This window comes from Passer montanus, unplaced genomic scaffold (assembly GCF_014805655.1).
Source record: "Passer montanus isolate IOZ18808 unplaced genomic scaffold, ASM1480565v1 scaffold76, whole genome shotgun sequence".
Classification (NCBI taxonomy): Eukaryota; Metazoa; Chordata; class Aves; order Passeriformes; family Passeridae; genus Passer; species Passer montanus.
Window position 1 is genome coordinate 3005182 of NW_024372813.1, and position 18622 is coordinate 3023803.

An 18622-nucleotide genomic window follows, 5' to 3' on the forward strand; every position below is an offset into this window, starting at 1 on the left:
ACGCCCTCAGTGACACAGGGGTTGCTGCCATCAGCACAGTGGGACAGTCCCCACGCCACCCTGGCCCCAGTGATGGGGGCTGTGTGCCCCCACAGAGGATCACAGGCAGATCCCCCAGTGTCGCAGACGTCTCTGAGTGTCACCACCTTGGCACACGCTCATCCCCATCTCCTGGCTGCCCCTTGGGGTCCATTTGGGACAGACATCAGTGGTCACATCACACAGCATGAGGACAGCAACAGCCAGAGCGTCCCCTTGCCAGCCCTGCCCAGGGGCTGCCACCCTCCTGCTGGACCAGCACTACCAGGCTGGGGTCTGTGTGTGCTCAGAGCCTCCTCAGCAGCACTGAGTCCTGGGGCTGCCAGAGGGGGTGTCCAACATCCTCCTGCTCAGCAGGACAGAGCAGGGATGAGGGCACAAACTGAAACTGTCTATTTCCTGCTCACACAAGCTGCAGCAGAGCCATACGTGACCCAGCTCCACATGAAGATCACAGGCAGAGAGGGGGACAAGCAGAGCCACAGGTTCCTCTTCTGGCATCCTGGTGGCTCCTTCCGGGGATGAGCCCGGGGATGAGAAACCCCAGGGGGAATCCATCATCCCATCCAAGGCCAAACCTCACTCAAAGCTCAGCTTGGCAGAGGGCTGCAAACCCACATCCCTGAGCCTTGTTCCTGGGCTGCTGACAGGGGCAAGATCCAGGGGAAGTGGCACCAGAGCCCCTCCCTTTGGAAGCAGGAGCCCCGGGGCAGGGCCCTCCGTGCCAGAAGGATGACAGGCAGTGGTCCATGTCCCTGAGCACGTGGGGAAAGGCACAGACTCTGCCCTCTGCCACTCCCCACTGCACCATGGGGGAGGCAGGACAGGGGATTCCTGACATTCCTCTTTACCCAGGCAGTGCTGCTGAACTTGTTTCCCTGAGGTTTCCCCCTTCTCCAGTGCCAGTCCCACCAGCTGGCAGCCCCAGGCATCCCTGCTCCCACCCCTGCCAATGGAAAAAAGATGGACACAGACAGAGATTTAAAATCTTGTTCACAGAACCATGTCCCCACGTCCCAGCAAAAACCATATTTTTTACAGTATTTACAGCAGCAGCTGAGGCAGAGGCACTTGGGGGGCAGAGAGGGGCCCGATTTGGGGCTCCCCATGCAAAGCAAAGGTCAGCAGTGACAGATGCCACTAAGGAGTCAGGCTTCCCAGCCGGGGGGACACTGAGATCACGCTGATGTCCTGCAAGCTGATCTTCCCCAAATCACGGTGGGGGCTTCAGCAGCAGCCCAGCTCCTCCCCAAACCCCTCGGTCCCCGGAGCCACCAGACCCCGTGCAGGGCAGGGCCAGGTGCCTGCCCAAGGCTGTCCCCTCCTGGCGCTGGCAGGGCCTTGCCACCGTCGTCCCGCGGCCAGGTCCATCCCCACTGCCCGTCCCTGTCCCCGGAGCCATCCCCACCCCAGCCAGGGGTGCAGAAGCAGAGGCAGCATCAGGGAGACTCAGGGCTGGGGCTGCTCCTCTCCAGAGTCCACAGCACAGCTCACATCTCTGCAGGATGACACAGAAGATGGTGACAGTCTGCAGGGTTAGAGCAGAAATCTGGGGCAGGGGGTCAGCTCTGGTCCCCTCCCTCCCTCCCAGCATGGCTGGGGCCTGCAAAGGAACACTTCCCACCAGCCGCCTCATTTTGGACACCAGGGATGGGAACAAATAGCAGAACTGTGCCTTACACAGTTTGCGTAGGGGGAAATGGTTTTTTTACCAGGTTCTCTCTGCCTCCAGCCCGTCACACAGGGCCCCTGTGGGAGGAAGTGGCCTCTGCCTCGGTTTCCCCAGCAAAGCAGCTATTGGGGAGCAGCCAAACTCTCCAGGGCTGCTGGGTACAGATGCCAGAGGTGCCCAGCACAACATCACCCCCTCTCACAGGGACACCCCCAGGCTCTTACCAGGAGGGAAACATCTGGGTACATCCCCCCATTGCTGGGTACATCCCCCCATTGCCCAGCACAACATCACCCCCTCTCACAGGGACACCCCCAGGCTCTTACCAGGAGGGAAACATCTGGAGGAGGAGAGCATGGCCAACAACCTGGGACTGCCCTCCCTGCCACCACACACCCACTCTCCTCCCTCCTGATGGGGTAGCTTAGGATACACCACAAGGGAAGATCCCTTTTTTCCTCCTGCTCACCTTGCCCCCCAAGTAAAGAGCAGCCTCTGAGCTGCAGCTGGAGGGAGGCTGCAGGCAGAGAGCCACAGGTTTCTGTATATCTTCCCCAAAACATCTACAGCTCTGCAGGTTGTGCTGTTGGGCCTCACTGCCAGGACTAACCCAGCCTTCATGTCCCCAGTCCCCTCCCCAGGCACCAGCATTGCACCTCATCTGAGGAAACTCAGGCAGCAGAGGGGGAAGACCCTTAAGCCATGGAATTTCTTCCCAAGGTGAGAAAGCTGGAAGAGGGAGGTGACAACCATGAGCCCCTCCTCAAAAGGAAGGATGGAAAGGTTCCACCACTGCAGCCAAAATCAAGTTCCAAGTCCCCTGCAGCGGGACCCCCAGGCACAGGAGGTGCTGGCCAGGCTGTGCCAAGTCAGGGGCAGGGGAGGAGTTCCAGCCCAGGTGTCCCATCCCGTGGGAAGTGCAGGGATCAAGGCTGGGCATGTACCCTCCAAGGCTTTATCCAGGTCTGCGATGAACTCCTCCAGCTCCTGCGTGTCTCCAAGCTTTGCTAGTGGGGAAAAACAGAGTCAGGTCTTCCCATTCCTCCTCTCACTGGGGAGAGGAGAGACCCCAACCCCCCGTTCCTAGCACAGCTGCTCCAGCTGTGTCTGACCCAGCCAGTCCAGCCTCAGCTGGGAAAATCCCAATCTAACTTCTGCCCCTTCCGGGCTCCTGCCAGGACACAAGGGCTCATTCCCATTGGCACCCCCCCATCCAGGGCTGGCTGTCATTGCCAAGCCCAGCTGAGCACAGAGAAGGAAGCCCTGCAAACCCCTTTGGGTGGGACCAGGCTCACCTTTGGTGGGATAAGTGTCAGCTGGGCTGTTGAGGTGCTCCTCACTGGAGTTGAGGCTGCTTCCTGGGGATGTGCTGGCACCTGTGGAGACAGAGCATCAGTCCCTGGCCTGGGCACAGGCACCTGATGAACACCTTGCAGGAACACGGCCTGATCATGCCCATGGGACAGAGTGGCACACTCTTAGAGACCCCATCTGCTTCTCCCCTGCTTCTAGGAATGCTTGGAAAAATGGAACTGAGTTTCTTTCTCAGGTCAAAGAGCACCAGAGGCTGTCTGGGCACAGTTACAAGGACAGGGTTATTACGAGAACTGGGTTATCCCCAGCCTCTCAGGGTCTTGCAGCAGCCTGCCTGGCATAAGAAGCCCTGGCAGATGTTGGCAGGTCCTGGGCCAGTATCCAGTGGTCATCCCCCCATTGCTCATCCAGCCCACCAGGCTGAGTCAGGCAGCGTCAGCAGGAAGATGTGCTCCATGCAGGAACCACAGAGCTGCCCACCCTGGCAGACACCACCCTCCCCAGGGCTCCTCACCCCCCGCCCAGACTCACTCTCCAGCTCATCGATGCCACTGTCATACACACTCTGTCCCGCTTTCCTCTTCAGCTCCTCCAGGTGCTGCTGGTACTGACTGGCAGGGCCCCGGTCAAAGTCCTCCATCACCTCGTCGAACTCCCTCAGCAGCTCACTGAGCTCCTCAGCCATCGCTGGGGGCAACACGGGGTGTTGGGGTACCCACCTGGCAGGCAGGGCCAGCAAGAGCCTCCCGGGAGCAGCCCAGGCTGGGCATGGGGCAGAGCCAGGCTCCAGGTCGTGGCTCTGCAGGCAGGGACCAGCACTGGCCCGAGCACAGCCAGCTCCTCGGACAGCCCAGCCTTCCCTCCAGCTCATCCCACAGCTGGGCTGCGGCCAGCCGAGCAGCAGCTGGTCCTACACAGGCTTGATAGAACCCCAGAAGGTTTGAGCAGGAGAGGACCTTAAAGCGCATCCCAATCCATCCCTGCCATGGCAGGGACACCTTCCCCTCTCCCAGCCCGTGTCCAGCCTGGCCTTGGGCACTGCCAGGGATCCAGGGGCAGCCACAGCTGCTGCGGCCAGCCTGGCGGCACAGGAGGAGCGGCGGGCACAGTCCCCGGCCGGAGCAGCCCGGGACCCCCGGGACCCCCGCTCCATCCCGCAAGGGGGGGCTGCCCGGAGGCTGCGGGGGGACACAGGAGCGGAGCCCCTCGCAGGTTCCGAGGAGGCGGCATCCCCCGGCTCGGCTCGGTTCGGTTCGGCACTCACCGGCTGTTCGGCTCCGTGCGCTCGGTCCCGGCGGCAGCGGCGCCTCCCGCTCCGCTCCCGCCGCTTTTGGCCCCGCACCGGGGCGGGGCGGGGTCCCCGGCAGGCTCCGCCCCCAAACGGCGGCGCGGGACCGGGGAGTCCTGGCGTCACCCCCCAACACCCCCGGACAAACACCCCAAACACCCCTGAACAAACACCCCCAAACAGCCCCCGCACACCCCCGAACAAACACCCCCAATACCCCCTAACACACACCCCCAAACACCCCCAATACCCCCGAACAAACACCCCAAACAGCCCCCGCCCGGTCTCGCTCCCGACAAACCCCGGACGGGAGGTGGAACACAGGGTTCGGGCTCAGCTCCCGGGGAACAAGGGACAGACGGGCCCAGGCTGTGCCAGGGAGGGTCAGGTTGGATATTGGGGAAAATTCCTTCGTGGAAAGGGCTGTCCCGCCCTGGCACAGCTGCCCAGGTGGTGGAGTGCCCGTTCCTGGAGGGATTTAAAAGCCGTGTGGATGTGACACTTGGGGACATGGGCTGGGGTGGCCTTGTCAGTGCTGGGTAATGTTTCGACTTGTTACTCTTGGAGTGCTTTTCCAACCTCAACAATTTCACAATTCTCTCCCACAGGTTTTCCAGAGAACTGTCAAGCCCAGAGCCCTGTGTCTGGGCCCTGCCCTGGATCCTGGTCAGCAGCATGAGGGAGACACAGGGGTTTGAAAAAAAGAGGATCTCAGGCTTTGCTTTCTTTCTGTTGACTCTAAACCCCACCTTGAGTCCGAGCAGCCGGTCCCACTCCTGCAGACACTCCCTGTTGTACCCTCACACAAGCCCCAGGCCTGGCTCTGCCTGTAAACCCCACTGGTCTGGGGGGCTCAAGGGGGCTTTGGTGGGGCTGGAGCTAAAACCCAGCCAGAACCACCCCAACAGCAGCAACTGCCCCCAAAAACAGCAACTGCTCCCTAAACAGCAATGACCCCCCCAAACAGTGACCAGCCCCAAAACAGCGACCAGCTCCTGAGAGCCACCAGCCCCCCAAAGCAGACACCCCCAACAGCAGCAACCCCTCCTGTGCCAGCCCTGGGGATCCGGAAAGATCAAGGCAGAGCCTTCCCTATCGTTTCTGAGGTGACCCTCAAGGCTTGCAGGGGCAAAAGCCGCTGAAAACAGAACCTGGAGCGTGACAGAAGCCAGGCAGCCCCTCCCGAGCGGCTCCGTGAGCCGTGCAGCCGGCTGGGGAGCGGGTTTATTTCGCGAGGCCGGAGCAGAGCGGCTCCGGGCCAGCCCCGCGCGCTCCAGCCCCGCCGGGCCTGCTCCGCGGGGGCTCCGTGCAGCGCAGCAGGCCAGGCCAGGCCGGTGCCGGGCTGCCCTCAAGCGGAGTTTCCAGCAATATCCCGTCAGCACTGCCAGGGATAAACACCCTACGGCGACTTTGATGGTTCTGTAGTAGCTAGAAAGCTGGCGCTCCCCAGTGAGCTCCCCGTGCCCCCCTCCGCCCGTTATGGTGCTGGGAAAGTGGAATCCAACAGGACTTTTCCTGCAAAGAGCTGCCTCCTGTGTCAGCATCCTTGGTCCATCCTGGAATCATGGAATCTCAGAATGGCTTGGGTGGGAAGAGACCTTAAAGTCCATCCTGTTCCATGCCCAGCCCTGGGCAAGGACACCTTTTACCACCCCAGGCTGCTCCAAGCCGCATCCAGGCAGGCCTTGGGCACTGCCAGGGATCCAGGGGCAGCCGCAGCTGCTCTGGGCACCCTGTGCCAGTGTTTTACCACCCTAGGCAGGAATTTGACAGGCTGGGGGCTGCCCTTGCAGCAGGTACAATCCCACCCAGAGCAGTGGCTGGACACAATGTTGGTTTCACAGCTGGCACTTGAGTGTTCCGGTGGCCTCTGGAACCTTCCACAGCCTCATGGTGTCCCAAATTTATCTGCTCCTCCAGACACAACAGCTCTGCTGCTCTTTGGAGCTTATCAGCTCCCAGGGGGTCTCACCAGCTATCTTACAGCACAGGCTCCTCCAGGAAATGCTTCCCCACCCATCCCGACTGTTCTGATCTGCAGGGAAGGGACCTTTGCAAAATAAGAGCCCAGCTGTGAGCAGGGCACCTGAGAAGGTCTGGGCGCCTTCAGACCAGGACTGGCTGCAGGCTGTGGTGGAATATGGAATACTGTTAGCAGAAGCACTGTTTTGTCTCCAGACCTGCTGCGGCTGCCCCAGCCCTGGAAACGTTCAAGGCCAGAAGGCCAGGCTGGATGGAGCAGCCAGGTGCACTGGAAGGGGTCCCTGCCTATGCCAGGGCCTCACCACCCTCACAGGGCTGAATTTGTCTGAATATCCCATCTAGCCGTGCCCTCTGGCAGTGGGAAGCCATTCCCCTTGTCCTGTCCCTCCAGGCCCTTACAAAAGCATTTGGATACATGGATAGATGTCACAATAGGACCCGAAATAAAACAATGTGGACACTGGAACTTCAGGGTGAGAAGAAGAAGAAGGAGGGAAGTTTATTTCTTGACTCTAATATTTATAGACTTTCAAAAGTGACAGTGCATTGGAGGATGAAAGTGCTACCTCCCCAATGGCACTGGACAAACCAACAGTCCATCAAATTTCTCCTCCTCTAGAGAAGAATGTAAAACAATAATTAATTACATAAAAGTGCGTGAGAAACTTCATTAGAAGAATGTAAACATCAGAAGGCTTAGAAGAACTTAGAAGAACAGGGCGACAGATAAGGTCCCTCTGAGCCATCTCTTCTCATGGCTGAGCAGTCCCAGCTTCCTCAGCCTGTCCTCCCAAGAGTGCTCCCAGGTCTAGGGATGGAAAGCCATTCCCCGAGGTCCTGTGAGAAGGAGGTGGCAGAGAGGGCTGTGCTGAGGACGTGGCAGTGGTTGGACCCACAGGGAGGTGCCAGCCTGGCAGGTGAGCCCCGAGTACAGCTCTGCCCCCAGGGCACAGGCACAGGGGCTGGCCCCAGAGTGAGGCAGGGGCTGGGTTTTGCTGGGAAAAGCTGCCTGGTTTTGTCCAGGGAGCCTGGCCAGGGCTTGCTAGATGCCAACATCCAGGTTTAGGAAGGAGACGTTGCTGTAGAGCTCCGAGGAGACCGAGCCTCGCTCCAGGCTGTGTGTCCAGCCGGGCAGCGCGGGCAGAGCGAGGTCCTGCCCGGGATCCTCACACTCTGGGCTCCTAAGGGAGCAAAAAAGAGAGAGATGCTGCTTGCAAATGCTTCTACTGCCTACTGCGCTCCCAAATGGGCTCAGGCAGTGATCCCAAAGATTGCCATCTCCAGAAAGTCCCAAAAGGAATGTGAAGGCAAACAAGAAGATGCAGCATGGATCACAGAATCCTGGGTTTGGGTTGGAAGGAACTTTGAAGAGCATGTAGTCCATGGGCAGAGATACCTTCCACTAGACCATGTTGCTCCAAACCCTGTCCAAACTGGTATAGAAGTGGCCTGTGGTCTGGGAAAACCCTTCTCAGAGTACAATTCATGTTTACTGAAGAGTCATCAGCTCTACTGAAGGCTCTTGAGCATCCCCTGCTTCCCAGGATCCCCAGTTTTCAACCATTCCCTCTTCCAACCCCAGGGAACAAACCTCCTTCTGCATTATGTGCCATGGTGGACCCAGCTCATGGGACGTGAGGTCCTTTCAGCCACTTTAACCTTAGGGAAGGGCATGAGCTCCTGTTCTGAGCTTCAGTGGGACTGTCCCATCTTGCACCCGAAATGTGGATGTATGGACAGAGCTGGCAGCCCCACACAGACACACAGAGCAGGCAAAGACTGCAGGGAAACGTGGACACCAAGAACGGAGGAGGTTTGGAGAAGGCTGGTGGTGGAGCAGGAATCAGCATGTGACAGTGAGAGGCAGGAGCAGGGGAGGGGCTGGACAGGAGTACCAGAGCTCTGGAGAGAGCTGGCACAGGCTGAGGAGCAAACAGGAGAGCAGGGAGCTCCAAGGGATGGGAAGGATGGAGTGTGAAGGGCTTTTTCTGGGGAGCTCGTGACCAGAGCGCTGGAGGAAGATGAGCAGGGCGTGTGTCACTTGTCCCTGTGCCCTGAGGAGCCCCTCGGGCACTTACAGCACGTCAGGGAATTTCCTGCGCAGCAGGTACTCAATGACATCGGGGTCTGTCTGGAACAGCCTCCTCAGCACGTCACACTGCATCTCTGGAGACACCTGGGGAGACACGGCCACACCGCTCGTGGGGTCCCTCTCAGCCGGAGGCTGAGCAGAGACAGCCAGGGAAGGACCCCAGGACGTGGTCACAGACCCAGCATGTTGGGGTCACACCCCACATGGTCACACCTCCCGGGGTCTGCGGGATCTCAGCCCCTGCTTTCCCCCCACTATCCCCGGTCCTTTGGCTCCCTGCAGGCCCCAAAAATTGCTATAAGGCTTTTTGGGGACATGAAAAGTCACATTGCAATAGACCTGAGGGGACTCTTACTGCTCCCTGCGAGTGCCCTGTGGGAGGGTGGAGAGAGAAGGGAGCCAGAGCCTTCCCAGAAGATGGGCACAGACCAAATTGTGCATGTCTGACAGGGACAAAATCCTTCCCCTGCTGCTCTTGGAAGAGTTCAGAGGGAAGGAGGGGCTGGAGGGGCTGCCCTGAGGAGCCCCATATACCATGAACAGGGAGTGGTGGTGCTCGATCAGCCTCTGGAGCACCAGGATTATGGCAGCACTGTCCTCAAAGTTCAGGGCACTGGCATCTTTCTCTCCAGGCTTTTCCTTCTGCAGGATGTTGGGACCAAAGACTGTAGCCAGGTTTGACACTGTCATTTTATTCCCAGGGATCTACAAGGAAGCACAAAAGGAACCTGTGGACTGTGGATGTAGTAGCATGGGATGCCCCAGGATATCCTCACCCACCCCAGGGCAGAAACACAAGGGTGAGGTGAGGGTGAGATGTTGGTCCTGGTCCAGTTTGGTCCTCTCTGAGCTGGTGGCAGGGCCAGCACAAAGGGCTTGAAGTGCTGGAGCACACACTCATCCCGTTTCCACCTGCCTCACCTTCCCACCTTTCCAACCACAATGACCCTGGGATTCTGTGAAGGATTTGTTTTTTCCTAAAGCCTTCACCCAGGCCTGCAGCAGCTCCGCTCACTTCCAGCCCCAGCAGCCCGAGCACCTTTCCCCTGGAGCGGCCTTACCTTGCGGCCCTCGGGGTCCCAGGAGCTCTCAGCGTGCTGGGCCACCTTGGCCAGGAAGCGCAGGAGCCGGAGCAGGGTGTCACTGTGGCACGGGGGCAGCAGGAACAGCAGCAGCTGCAGGGTGTCCAGCTGGGCCGGCCCCTCCAGGGCTGGGGAGCAGCTGTTAGTGAGGGTCCCAGCCCACCAGGCACTTCCAGCCCTCCTCCACATGCTTGGGAATGAGCTCTGGTGGGAGCCAGGCTGATGTCCCACCCTTCCTCCCATGGGATGGAGAGCCCAGCAAGGGCTGTGGTGTTGCTGGATATTGCACAGCCCCACAGCCAAAGACTGGCACGGAGCAGAGGGATTTTTATAGTCCAATTCCAAAGAAATCAAACAAAACCCCCACCAAACCCACTGATTACAGTACTGTGTGTGGCAGTGCCAGAGAGCACAACACCCATCCCATCGCTGTCCAGAGGCTTTGGAAAAGAAGGGTGGTGAGGAAGGATCCATTCCTGGCAGTGTCCAAAGTCAGGCTGGACAGGACTTGGAGGAACCTGACCAAGTGAGAGGTGCCCCCGACACAAATCCTGCTGTGGCTGTGCAGGCTCTGCTCCACAGGTACTCACTGGCTGTGCTGAGGAAGGCTCCATAGAGCTCTCTGGGAATCAGGGAATCTGGCATATCCCGGAGAAACTCTTTGAGCAGGGCAGCCACATCATGAACACTTTGATGCTCATCCAAGAAAACATCCAGCCCTCGGTCAAACTCTTCCCTCAGCTTGGAGATGGAAGAAATGGGAAGGATGAAAATCACAGTCAGCTCTACTCTGTTTCAGATCTCTCCACACCAATATCAGCTCTATCCATCCCCATCCACACAAGCCTCTATCCCTGACAAGGCACAGCCAGAGGATGCAGTGAATGCCCCCCTTTACCTGCTGGACTCTTTTCTTGGAGCTCCCGACACGGAAGATGCCAACAGTCTGGAGCCCTGGGGGACAGAGAGGTTAGTGCTGTGCATTCCCATGGCTCCCTGCCACCCTGGCTGCTCCTGGGAGCACCTCAGCACCATGGTAGGGCTTCTCCTGCTTGGCTTTCCCTTCTCCAGGCAGTGAGGAAAAGGAAGGGCTGTGGAGCCATGAGATTTCCTTGGATTGCCTGTGGGAAGGGAGGAGATACCATCCCTACAGTCACTGTGAGCGAGGGCTGGATGTGCAGCAGAGGTTGAGGCACCAAGGGATGGTCACTGGCACACACAGTGATATTCCCTCCTCAGTGACATTCCCCTCTGGTGCTGCATCCAACCCAGAGGACTCTCTACAGGAGGCTTTTTGGGAGATGCCCTGCCCCAGGACTCACAGAAGCATTCAGGTGGGGAAAGACCTCCAAGACCATCGAGTCCAACCTTCGGGTGAATCCCACAGTGCCCATTAAACCCGGCCCTCCTCCCCCCTTGGGGGTGGCCAGGCCAGGATGTCCTGGTGGCCACACACAGGGAGTTTTTCCAGCCCTTACCGTGTGTCTCAAGGTGAGTGCAGCACCTGTCCACAATCCGTGGCACCTGCCAGGTGATGGGGTTCAGGCTCAGTGGCTTCTTCTTGCCCCGGCTCCTGCGAGGGTGCAGCTCGTGGGGGTGTGAGAGCTGCAGGGCCTCCAGCAGCTCGGAGGCGTTGTCACTCAGGTCCGTGATGGAATCCACGGACATGGCCCCCTGGGATGGAGCACAGGGTGTTTGCAGGTGGCAGGAATGACCTCACAGATCCGTCACTGCCGTGACATCTCGGGTTTCTGGGAAAGGGCAGCATCCAGTGCCACACCTGCCATGGGCAGGGACACCTTCCACTATCCCAAGTTGCCCCAAGCCCCAGTGTCCACCCTGGCCTTGGACACTTCCAGAGATCCAGGGACAGCCACAGCTTCTCTGGGCACCCTGTGTCAGGGCCCGCGCACCCTCATGGGGATGAATTCCTTCCCAATATCTCATCCATCCCTGTCCTCTGGACCCCTAAATGTCCCCCTGGTGAACCTCAGCTCCATAAGAGCTGTGCTAGTGAAGTCCTCCCACTCCTCACAGTCCATCTCTGAGGGGACTGGGGACATCACCGTTTGCCCAAGGACAGACTGGGACCGGCCCAGCCTGGGACACAACCAACTCAGTCAGTAAGAAAAAATCCTCGAAAATCCCATTTATTGCCGAATTCAGAAGCCCCCATCCCACAGCACCACCACAGCCCGTTTTGGGGACCATACCCTCCGCTGGCTCCAGGAGCTCTTGTCCACAAGAGCTGGGGAAGGCGGCTCCTCTGGGCAGCCCCCGTCGGGTGCCCGGATACAGCTGGTGCCCATTCCCAACCTCCTCTGCCTCTGAGCCCGGAACCTGGTCACCGTGGCCTCCACCTCCAGGCAGAGCCGCCGGCTCTTGCCCACGGCCTCCTGCAGCTGGCGGCAGGCGCGGTCGTTGGCGATGACCTGGGGGAGCGGGACCCCGAAGGTGTGGGGAGAGCACTCTGGGGGAAACACGGGAGCAAGGGACAGGAATTACAGTGAGGGATGAACCCCGCGTGCCCCCAGGAGCACCTGGAGCCAGGCAAACCCAAGGGGAGCTGCTCCTCCTGGAGAGCAGGAAAGGTGTGGTGGGTGCCAAACAGCCAGGGGGGAGGGCACGGCGTGGAAAATGGGGTGCTGGGGGGAGAGGGAGGAGACACAGGGGCCTGGCCTCCATCAGCAGGCTTGTTGGAGCCCATCCCAGTTTTTCCTGGAGTTTCCTTCCTTTAACTGGCTACAGCCCCATGAAGATGCCATGGCATCTATGAAGCAATAACTTCATAAATCACCAAAAGATCCTTTCCAAATTCTAACTGTGAGAAATGGGTTTGTAGAGGATTCTCAGGGCCTAACAGAAGGCCCACACAGTATACATCCATATGCAGCCTTTGAGACAAGAATTGCTGACTTCGAAATACCATAGAATAAGGCAAATAGTGTTGAGAGAAAAATGGAGCTAGAAAAAAGTTTCAAAAGATGACCTTACAAAAAAGACTAGATACTTTAGAGAAATGAAACTATGAAAAATGCATTATATTAGGACCACGAGGGGTAACTTTAGGTGATTAGCATTAAGGTATCTACAGCATAGCACAGCAAAAAGCTGATAGGCCAAGAAACGCTCATAGTGTATTGTAATTAGGAAGTAGTTGGCTTCTGATGGTCATGGCATGAATTATAACATGGATATTGTCTCACCCTTCTCATGAGACTGAAAATAGAATAAAAGTTTTTAAAATGCCTCTCAGTTGCCCCATCTCTAGATCAAGAAGAGACTACTGTCCAACAAATCGGTGCCCCTGTGAGGAGCAGATAACTCAACTAAACTCTCTGATCTGCCAGAAAGGCCTGAGGTCATTTTTGTAAAGTGTTGCGGAGAGAAGCACAAATCCTGGGATCATAACTCTTGCAAGAAGAGAGAAGTTGGATTTCTACCCTTGTCACTGGCTCAATCAGGACGGAGATCTGACAAGGACTTGCTTGTTGTTCAACACAGGTAAGCCTCATGGAACAGGTTAGGACACTGGATGTCCAATTTGCCTAGAGATGTTTATAAAAACCTTAAAAATCTGGTCAAATCTAATTCCTGTAATGTTTCAAAATCTGAGTTAAAAGACTTACTATTATGCATTCAGAAGCAGCTTCCAGCTGTGGATGAAGCTTCTTTGTTATCACTCCCTCTTTGGGAACTTTAGGACTGAAACTATGCAATGCTTTCACCATAAACAGAGATCAAACAGCTCCTAAGTTGCTATCAGCATGTGGTACAATGATTGATATGTTTAAACATTCTACTAAACATTCCAAGTAAAATATGAAGCATTAATTTCAGTAGTTTCTTTGAATGGGTTTTGTACTGGTGTGGGGAAGCTCGTTCCCACCTGGCTCTGCTCTAGGATTCTGTGTACCCCAGGGTTGTCCCTGAGGTCCTTCAAGGGATGCTAAGATAGAAGTGGAGGCAGCAAGATTGGGGCAAAATGGGCAGAAAGACACATTTATAGGTGTTCACCTTGAAAATGCATTGCACGTATTCCACACATCTTTCCAGACTCCATCAAGCTCGTACCATTCCAAGAACAGTAGAACAACTGTGATGAAGCATCCTGCTGGATTCGGGCACCTCCCACCCCACCCCTCCAAAAATCACCCATTCCCCCTGAGAGCAGGGACCAAAGCCCAGGTAAAAGTGAGGCTGCTCACCTTTCCTCTCCTTCGAGAAGCTCTCCAGCTTCTGCCGGATGGATTTAATGCCTTTGGAGCCATCTAGGAGGAGAAGAGAAGGGGAAGGTTCAGCACCAGCATCTTGGGGCTGGTTCAGAATAGGCTCCCTGTCCCTCTGCAGCCTCCAGCCAGGGGACACTGCAGTGACAGCCACGGCCCTGAGGGGATCCAGGAGTCCCCTGGGACACACAGTGGGCAGCAGCTGCCCAGGAACAACCCTGGAGATGGACATCACTGCCTGGAGAACATTCCCAGAGATTGGCACCATCCTCTGTGGGTGAAGGGGTGGAGGGACCCCATGGCTCTACATGAGCAGTGAGACCCAGAAAGGCTTTTGGGAATGTCTTAGAGCACAGATGTAAAAAGTTGGACAAAACACCATCACAAATCCCATCCTGGTCTGTAGGACTCCCACCTCACATATCCAGCAGCAGTGAACTGAGAATTCACTCACTGCCCACCCTAAATCCTTCCAGGACACATCACCCTATTCTGGCTCATACTCTTCATTCTTGAGGAATTCTCTTCCTAGGAACAGTTATATCTTCTTGTTTGGGTTATTTTGTAAGACCTAGAGGAAAGCTCGGACAGCTGGAATGAGGAACATGAGTGTAGAAGCCAACATAAATTATCCAGCAGCACACTGACCAACCAGGAAGGAAATATTGGGGTTTGGGGCTTTTTTTGGCACTGCACTGGTCCCTAGAGGAGTTGCTGCTGCAGGGTGACACTCCAAGCTGGATCACAACAGCCCAAAATAAAACAAAATAGAAAAGGAATCAGGATGTTTGTGGTCAAAGTCCTCCAGGGCTGCAGCTCTGGAGCAACTGGAAGTTCTGGGAAGGAGAGGGGAGCTGTGCTGGACCCTTCATGACGCTGTTTCATGGCATGCAATCTTTGGGATGTTAAGGTGGGAAGCCAGACTAGGGTGTCACCTCAAGCAGCTGGTGCTCAGTGTGAGGCTGGGCACTGGGAGATGCTCTGTCCCTGGGAGAGGACCCCAGAGACCTGGAGCCTCCATCCTGCCCTGGGGTGCTGGGAGTGGAAGGGGGGCTGGAGACCCCCAGGCTCCCTCTGCACCCCCAGCCCCAGACCTGGTGAGCTGGTAGCATCCCCTGCCCTGCTGGGATGCCAAAATATGGCCCAGGACACAGAAGGCACATCAAGGGGATAAGAAGTGAATTTGGGAAGGAGTCTGGGAACCACAACTCTCTGGGATTGCTGGTGGGGGACACAGGCAGCCCTGGGAACCCTGACAGGGCCTCTGCTCTCAGTTCCTGCGGAGCTCCTAAATTTATCCACCCTTTTACGTGCCAGGGCATTATCCACTCTCCCATAAGCCCCTTTCCAGCATCAGGACTTACTGCTGGCCATGGATCCAAACAGCAAATCCCGTCCCACCCCAAGGGCACTCAGACAATCCCAGTGGAGACCTCGCCGAGCTGTCACATCTGGTTTGGGTTTGGGGGTTGGAGGGTCATGTTCTCACACTGCTGAGGACACGCAAACCCCTCCACAGGCTGATCAGGCCTTGGGGCTCAGAATAAAGCAGGAATGAGAAATAGAATGGACCAAAACGTGTCACAAATGTCTTTGCATAACCATCATCCCGGACTGTGGTGTGGGGGTGAGCAGCATGAATGGCTCAGCCTCAGCCCTCCTTGGCAGGAGCCTCCTCTCCTGTCCTGTCCCATGCTGTCCCTCCTGTCCCCTCCTGTCCCCTGTACCTCTGTCCAGACTGAGGTGCCCCAGGGGCAGCCTCTCCTGCAGCCGGAACAGCGCCAGCTCCTGCAGACTGGCCCTCTCCAGCTCGGACAGGCTCTGCAGGGCCACGGGCTGCATCCCAGGGCTGGGGCCTGGCACAGGGGCCGAGCCAAAGGTCCTCTGCAAAACACACCTGTGTGAAAGGAACACATGGCAGCGACACCTGCTTTAGGAGAGAAACTGCTGGGAGCACCCAGGGAGTCTTTGCAGGAGACATTTGTCACTCTGTCACCTCTGCAAAGAGCCAGTGGGGCTGCAGATGCCCCAACCACATCATCTCACTCCACCCCTCCAAGCAAAGGCCTTGGAGATGTCAGTAGAAGAGATTTAGATTTGATATTGGGAAGGAATTGTTCCCTGTGAGGGTGGGGAGGGTGGCAGAGGGTGCCCAGAGCAGCTGTGGTTGCCCTGGGAGTGTCCATGGCCAGGTTGGACAGGGCTTGGAGCAGCCTGCACTGGTGGAAAATGTCCCTGCATGGAAGGAGATAAGCTTTAAGATCTCTCCCAAATTCTGTGGTTTATCCCTTTTAAATCACAAACAACTGCACGTGACCAAAGGTGCCAAAGCCCTTTACCCCAGGCACAGGCTGCACCACAGCCCATGGACACCCCCTGGACACCCCATCTCCTCTCCCAGAGCCTTGGGGAGCCCTCCCTGCTGTGTGCAGGCTCTGGGAGAGCCCACACAGGGACCTGGTTCCTCACCCCACACTGACCTGGCTGCCTCCAGCCGGTGCCACCTCCTCCTGGTGCCACCTGTGCCACCGCCCCAGCACTGGCACCACCTGGCACAGTCCAAAGAGCAGCAGCAGCCCCAGAGAGAAGGTAGGATTGAGGTCAGAGTACAGGCTCTGAAAAGAACCTCCCCAAAGAGACTTAAGGCAAGAATGAAAAATAAATGCTGGAAGTCTCAAGGAATGCAGTGAGGCCCCCAGGAACAGGACAGGGCTCCTGTGTCAGTCTCTGCCACCCCCCTCCAGCCCCTGAGACTGGTTCCTTCTGGCCAGGTTTGAAATTTCAGTTTCTAAAGGTTAGAAATTACAAATTTAGAAATTAGAATTTAGAAAGTTACATAAGTTAAACAAGAAAACAAATATTAAGGAGTTGTTCAGAGTTCCCTGTAAGTGGACACTGAAAATGGAATTCAGCTACATCATAGAATCCCACACTGGTTTGGGTTGGAAGAGACCTCAAAAACCATCTCATTCCACCCCTGCCATGGGCAGGGACACCTTCCACTGTCCCAGGCTGCTCCAAGCCCCATCCAGCCTGGCCTTGGACACTTCCAGGGATGCAGGGGCAGCCCCAGCTGCTCTGGGGACCCTATGCCAGGGCCTGACCACCCTAGGAAGGAATTCCTTCCCAATATCCCATCTATCCTTGCCCTCTGTCAAATTAAAGAGGCACAGTGCAGGGATTTTTATAATTTCCATCCTGCTCCCCTGGGATGGCGCGAGGCAGGAAACTCCTTGGCTGTCACAGATGAGAGCATCTCCACATGCCAGGGACAGCTCCTGTGCCTGTGCTGCACTGGAGCTCCCAGCAGGGCAGGAGCAGCTCTGCTGTGCAGGGATGGATGGATGGATGGATGGATGGATGGATGGATGGATGGATGGATGGATGGACGGACGGACAAGCCCCCAGAGACACACTGCAAGGAATTACCTTGGTGCAGGTGAAGCTCCACACTCCAGCAGAGCCCACGGCCACATCCCAGCCTGAGCAGAGTCCTGGGGGATGCGGCCACCATGGGGTGAGGAGGAGAAGGAGGAATCCCAGTCACGGGAGGGAGCAGCAGAGGGAAGGCAGGAAGGAGAAGGCAGGAAGGAGAAGGGCAAACAAGCTGCTGCTTATCTGCCCAACCGCAGGCGCCACTCGAGGAGCCCTGTGACGTGCCACCATGACTGGTACTGCCAAAGCTCATCCTCCACGAGTTAACCCCAACCACCAGTCCTGCTTCTCACGCCAGGTGTGGATTTATGTCCCTGGGAACAGCTGAGATGGGACCAGCACCTCCAAGCCAGAGGCACAAGAGCAGTGTGGGTGTCCCTGCAGGGGACAGGGATCGGTGATCCCTGTGAATCACCGTGGGGCAGGAGAGCTCACTCAGCCTGGGCAGGCACCAGGCTCCCCACAAGGAAGGAAATGCTGACCCACAGCAGGGGCAAAGGCAGAGCCCCACACGAATCCCCCTTTGGAGGGGATGCCGGAGCAGGAATCTCACTAACTCAAAAACAGGACTAGTGCTTATTTCAGGAAATCTCATGGGGAAAGCTCAGTCCAGCTGCCCCCTCCATTCCCAAGGAGCAGTGGCTGCTCCCCCAGGCTCAGCTGCAGTTTCTCTCTTGCCAGCTAGAACAAAGGGCCCACATTTACCTTGCCTGTGTCCTCTTGCAGCAGCACCAGCAGCTCCTGGAGCTCCCGGCTCTTCCTTTGGGACAATGGTTTTCACAGCAGCATCTCCTCAAAGGCTCCAGGGGCCCTTCCAGCCCACAGGCAGGAGGAGAAGTGGGGAAGTGATGGAAAGGAGCTGCCACAGCCGAGGGGAGGAGAGAGGGGATGAGAATGTGAATTTTCTGCCAAAGAAATGAGAGCCAGAAACAGCGTGTGGAGGGAGGGCAGGGCTGGATGGAAGGAACTGCACTTCCCACGCTGGACACTGAGCCTTGGCAGGGATTGCTCATTGCTCAATCCCCTCCATCCTCAGCTTTTCCCACTCCCATCCACGGGCAACCAGACACCCCCGAAGCATCAGCTGTGCTGGCAGGTGAAACCTGAACTGGGAACATGCTGCCTGGGCTGGTTGGGCAGGGCCAGTGGATGATTCCCACCTCAGCTCTCCATGCAGACCTTCCTGGTGCTCCACCACAGCATCCTCCCTCCCCCTGACAGTGTCTGGCACAGGCTGGGCAGATGGATGCTCTCCACATCCAGGGTCCCTGCAGAGCTCTGCTGTTGAGGAGCTCACAGACCTCATGGGGTGGAGCTACAGCTCCAGTTGTTCCCAGAGGGTTACAGACCTTGGAGAGCCTCCCAAATCTCTACCAACACCCAGAACTGGCACTTGCCAATTAACACACCCATGAGCCCTTTGGGGGCCACAGCCAGGCTCCTGGCCCATGATCATGGAATGGTTTGGGTTGGAATGACAAAGAAAGC

General features: G+C 57.1%; 2 protein-coding genes across 4 annotated transcripts; both read right to left on the bottom strand.

Annotated features, from left to right (window-relative positions):
• Positions 1-1015: 1015 nt before the first annotated feature.
• LOC120512651 (regulator of cell cycle RGCC-like) lies at positions 1016-4450 on the bottom strand. Its single transcript, XM_039731212.1, has 5 exons — positions 4290-4450; positions 3557-3712; positions 3007-3087; positions 2656-2718; positions 1016-1537 (listed from the first exon to the last, which is right to left on the bottom strand). The coding sequence occupies exons 2-5, from the start codon at positions 3708-3710 to the stop codon at positions 1530-1532; spliced, it is 306 nt and encodes a 101-aa protein (XP_039587146.1). The 5' UTR covers positions 3711-3712; positions 4290-4450; the 3' UTR covers positions 1016-1529.
• Positions 4451-6763: 2313 nt separating this feature from the next.
• ARHGAP36 (Rho GTPase activating protein 36) lies at positions 6764-18520 on the bottom strand. 3 transcript variants are annotated; one of them, XM_039731085.1, is made up of 11 exons: positions 17840-18520; positions 15427-15596; positions 13679-13741; positions 11684-11940; positions 10949-11144; positions 10369-10424; positions 10061-10211; positions 9450-9598; positions 8923-9093; positions 8375-8472; positions 6764-7477 (listed from the first exon to the last, which is right to left on the bottom strand). In XM_039731085.1, the coding sequence occupies exons 1-11, from the start codon at positions 18145-18147 to the stop codon at positions 7339-7341; spliced, it is 1758 nt and encodes a 585-aa protein (XP_039587019.1). In that variant the 5' UTR covers positions 18148-18520; the 3' UTR covers positions 6764-7338. The 3 variants fall into 3 exon arrangements, with proteins under 3 accessions (XP_039587019.1, XP_039587022.1, XP_039587021.1); XM_039731088.1 differs by lacking the exon at positions 17840-18520 and adding an exon at positions 17129-17279 and having other exon boundaries at positions 11684-11902; XM_039731087.1 differs by lacking the exon at positions 17840-18520 and adding an exon at positions 17129-17279.
• Positions 18521-18622: the final 102 nt, after the last annotated feature.

Bases quoted from the DNA above. Each gene is read 5' to 3' on its own strand.
- ARHGAP36 (XM_039731085.1), bottom strand. From the start codon at position 18,147: ATGAGCAATCCCTGCCAAGGCTCAGTGTCCAGCGTGGGAAGTGCAGTT. The intron at 9,599-10,060 runs GTGAGTACCTGT...GCTGCTCCCCAG, and splicing joins AGCCTTCCTCAGCACAGCCA to CCCTGGAGGGGCCGGCCCAG. The intron at 7,478-8,374 runs GTAAGTGCCCGA...TTGCTCCCTTAG, and splicing joins AGGAAATTCCCTGACGTGCT to GAGCCCAGAGTGTGAGGATC.
- LOC120512651 (XM_039731212.1), bottom strand. From the start codon at position 3,710: ATGGCTGAGGAGCTCAGTGAGCTGCTGAGGGAGTTCGACGAGGTGATG. The intron at 3,088-3,556 runs GTGAGTCTGGGC...CTGTCTCCACAG, and splicing joins TGGCATCGATGAGCTGGAGA to GTGCCAGCACATCCCCAGGA. The intron at 2,719-3,006 runs GTGAGCCTGGTC...TTTCCCCACTAG, and splicing joins TGACACTTATCCCACCAAAG to CAAAGCTTGGAGACACGCAG.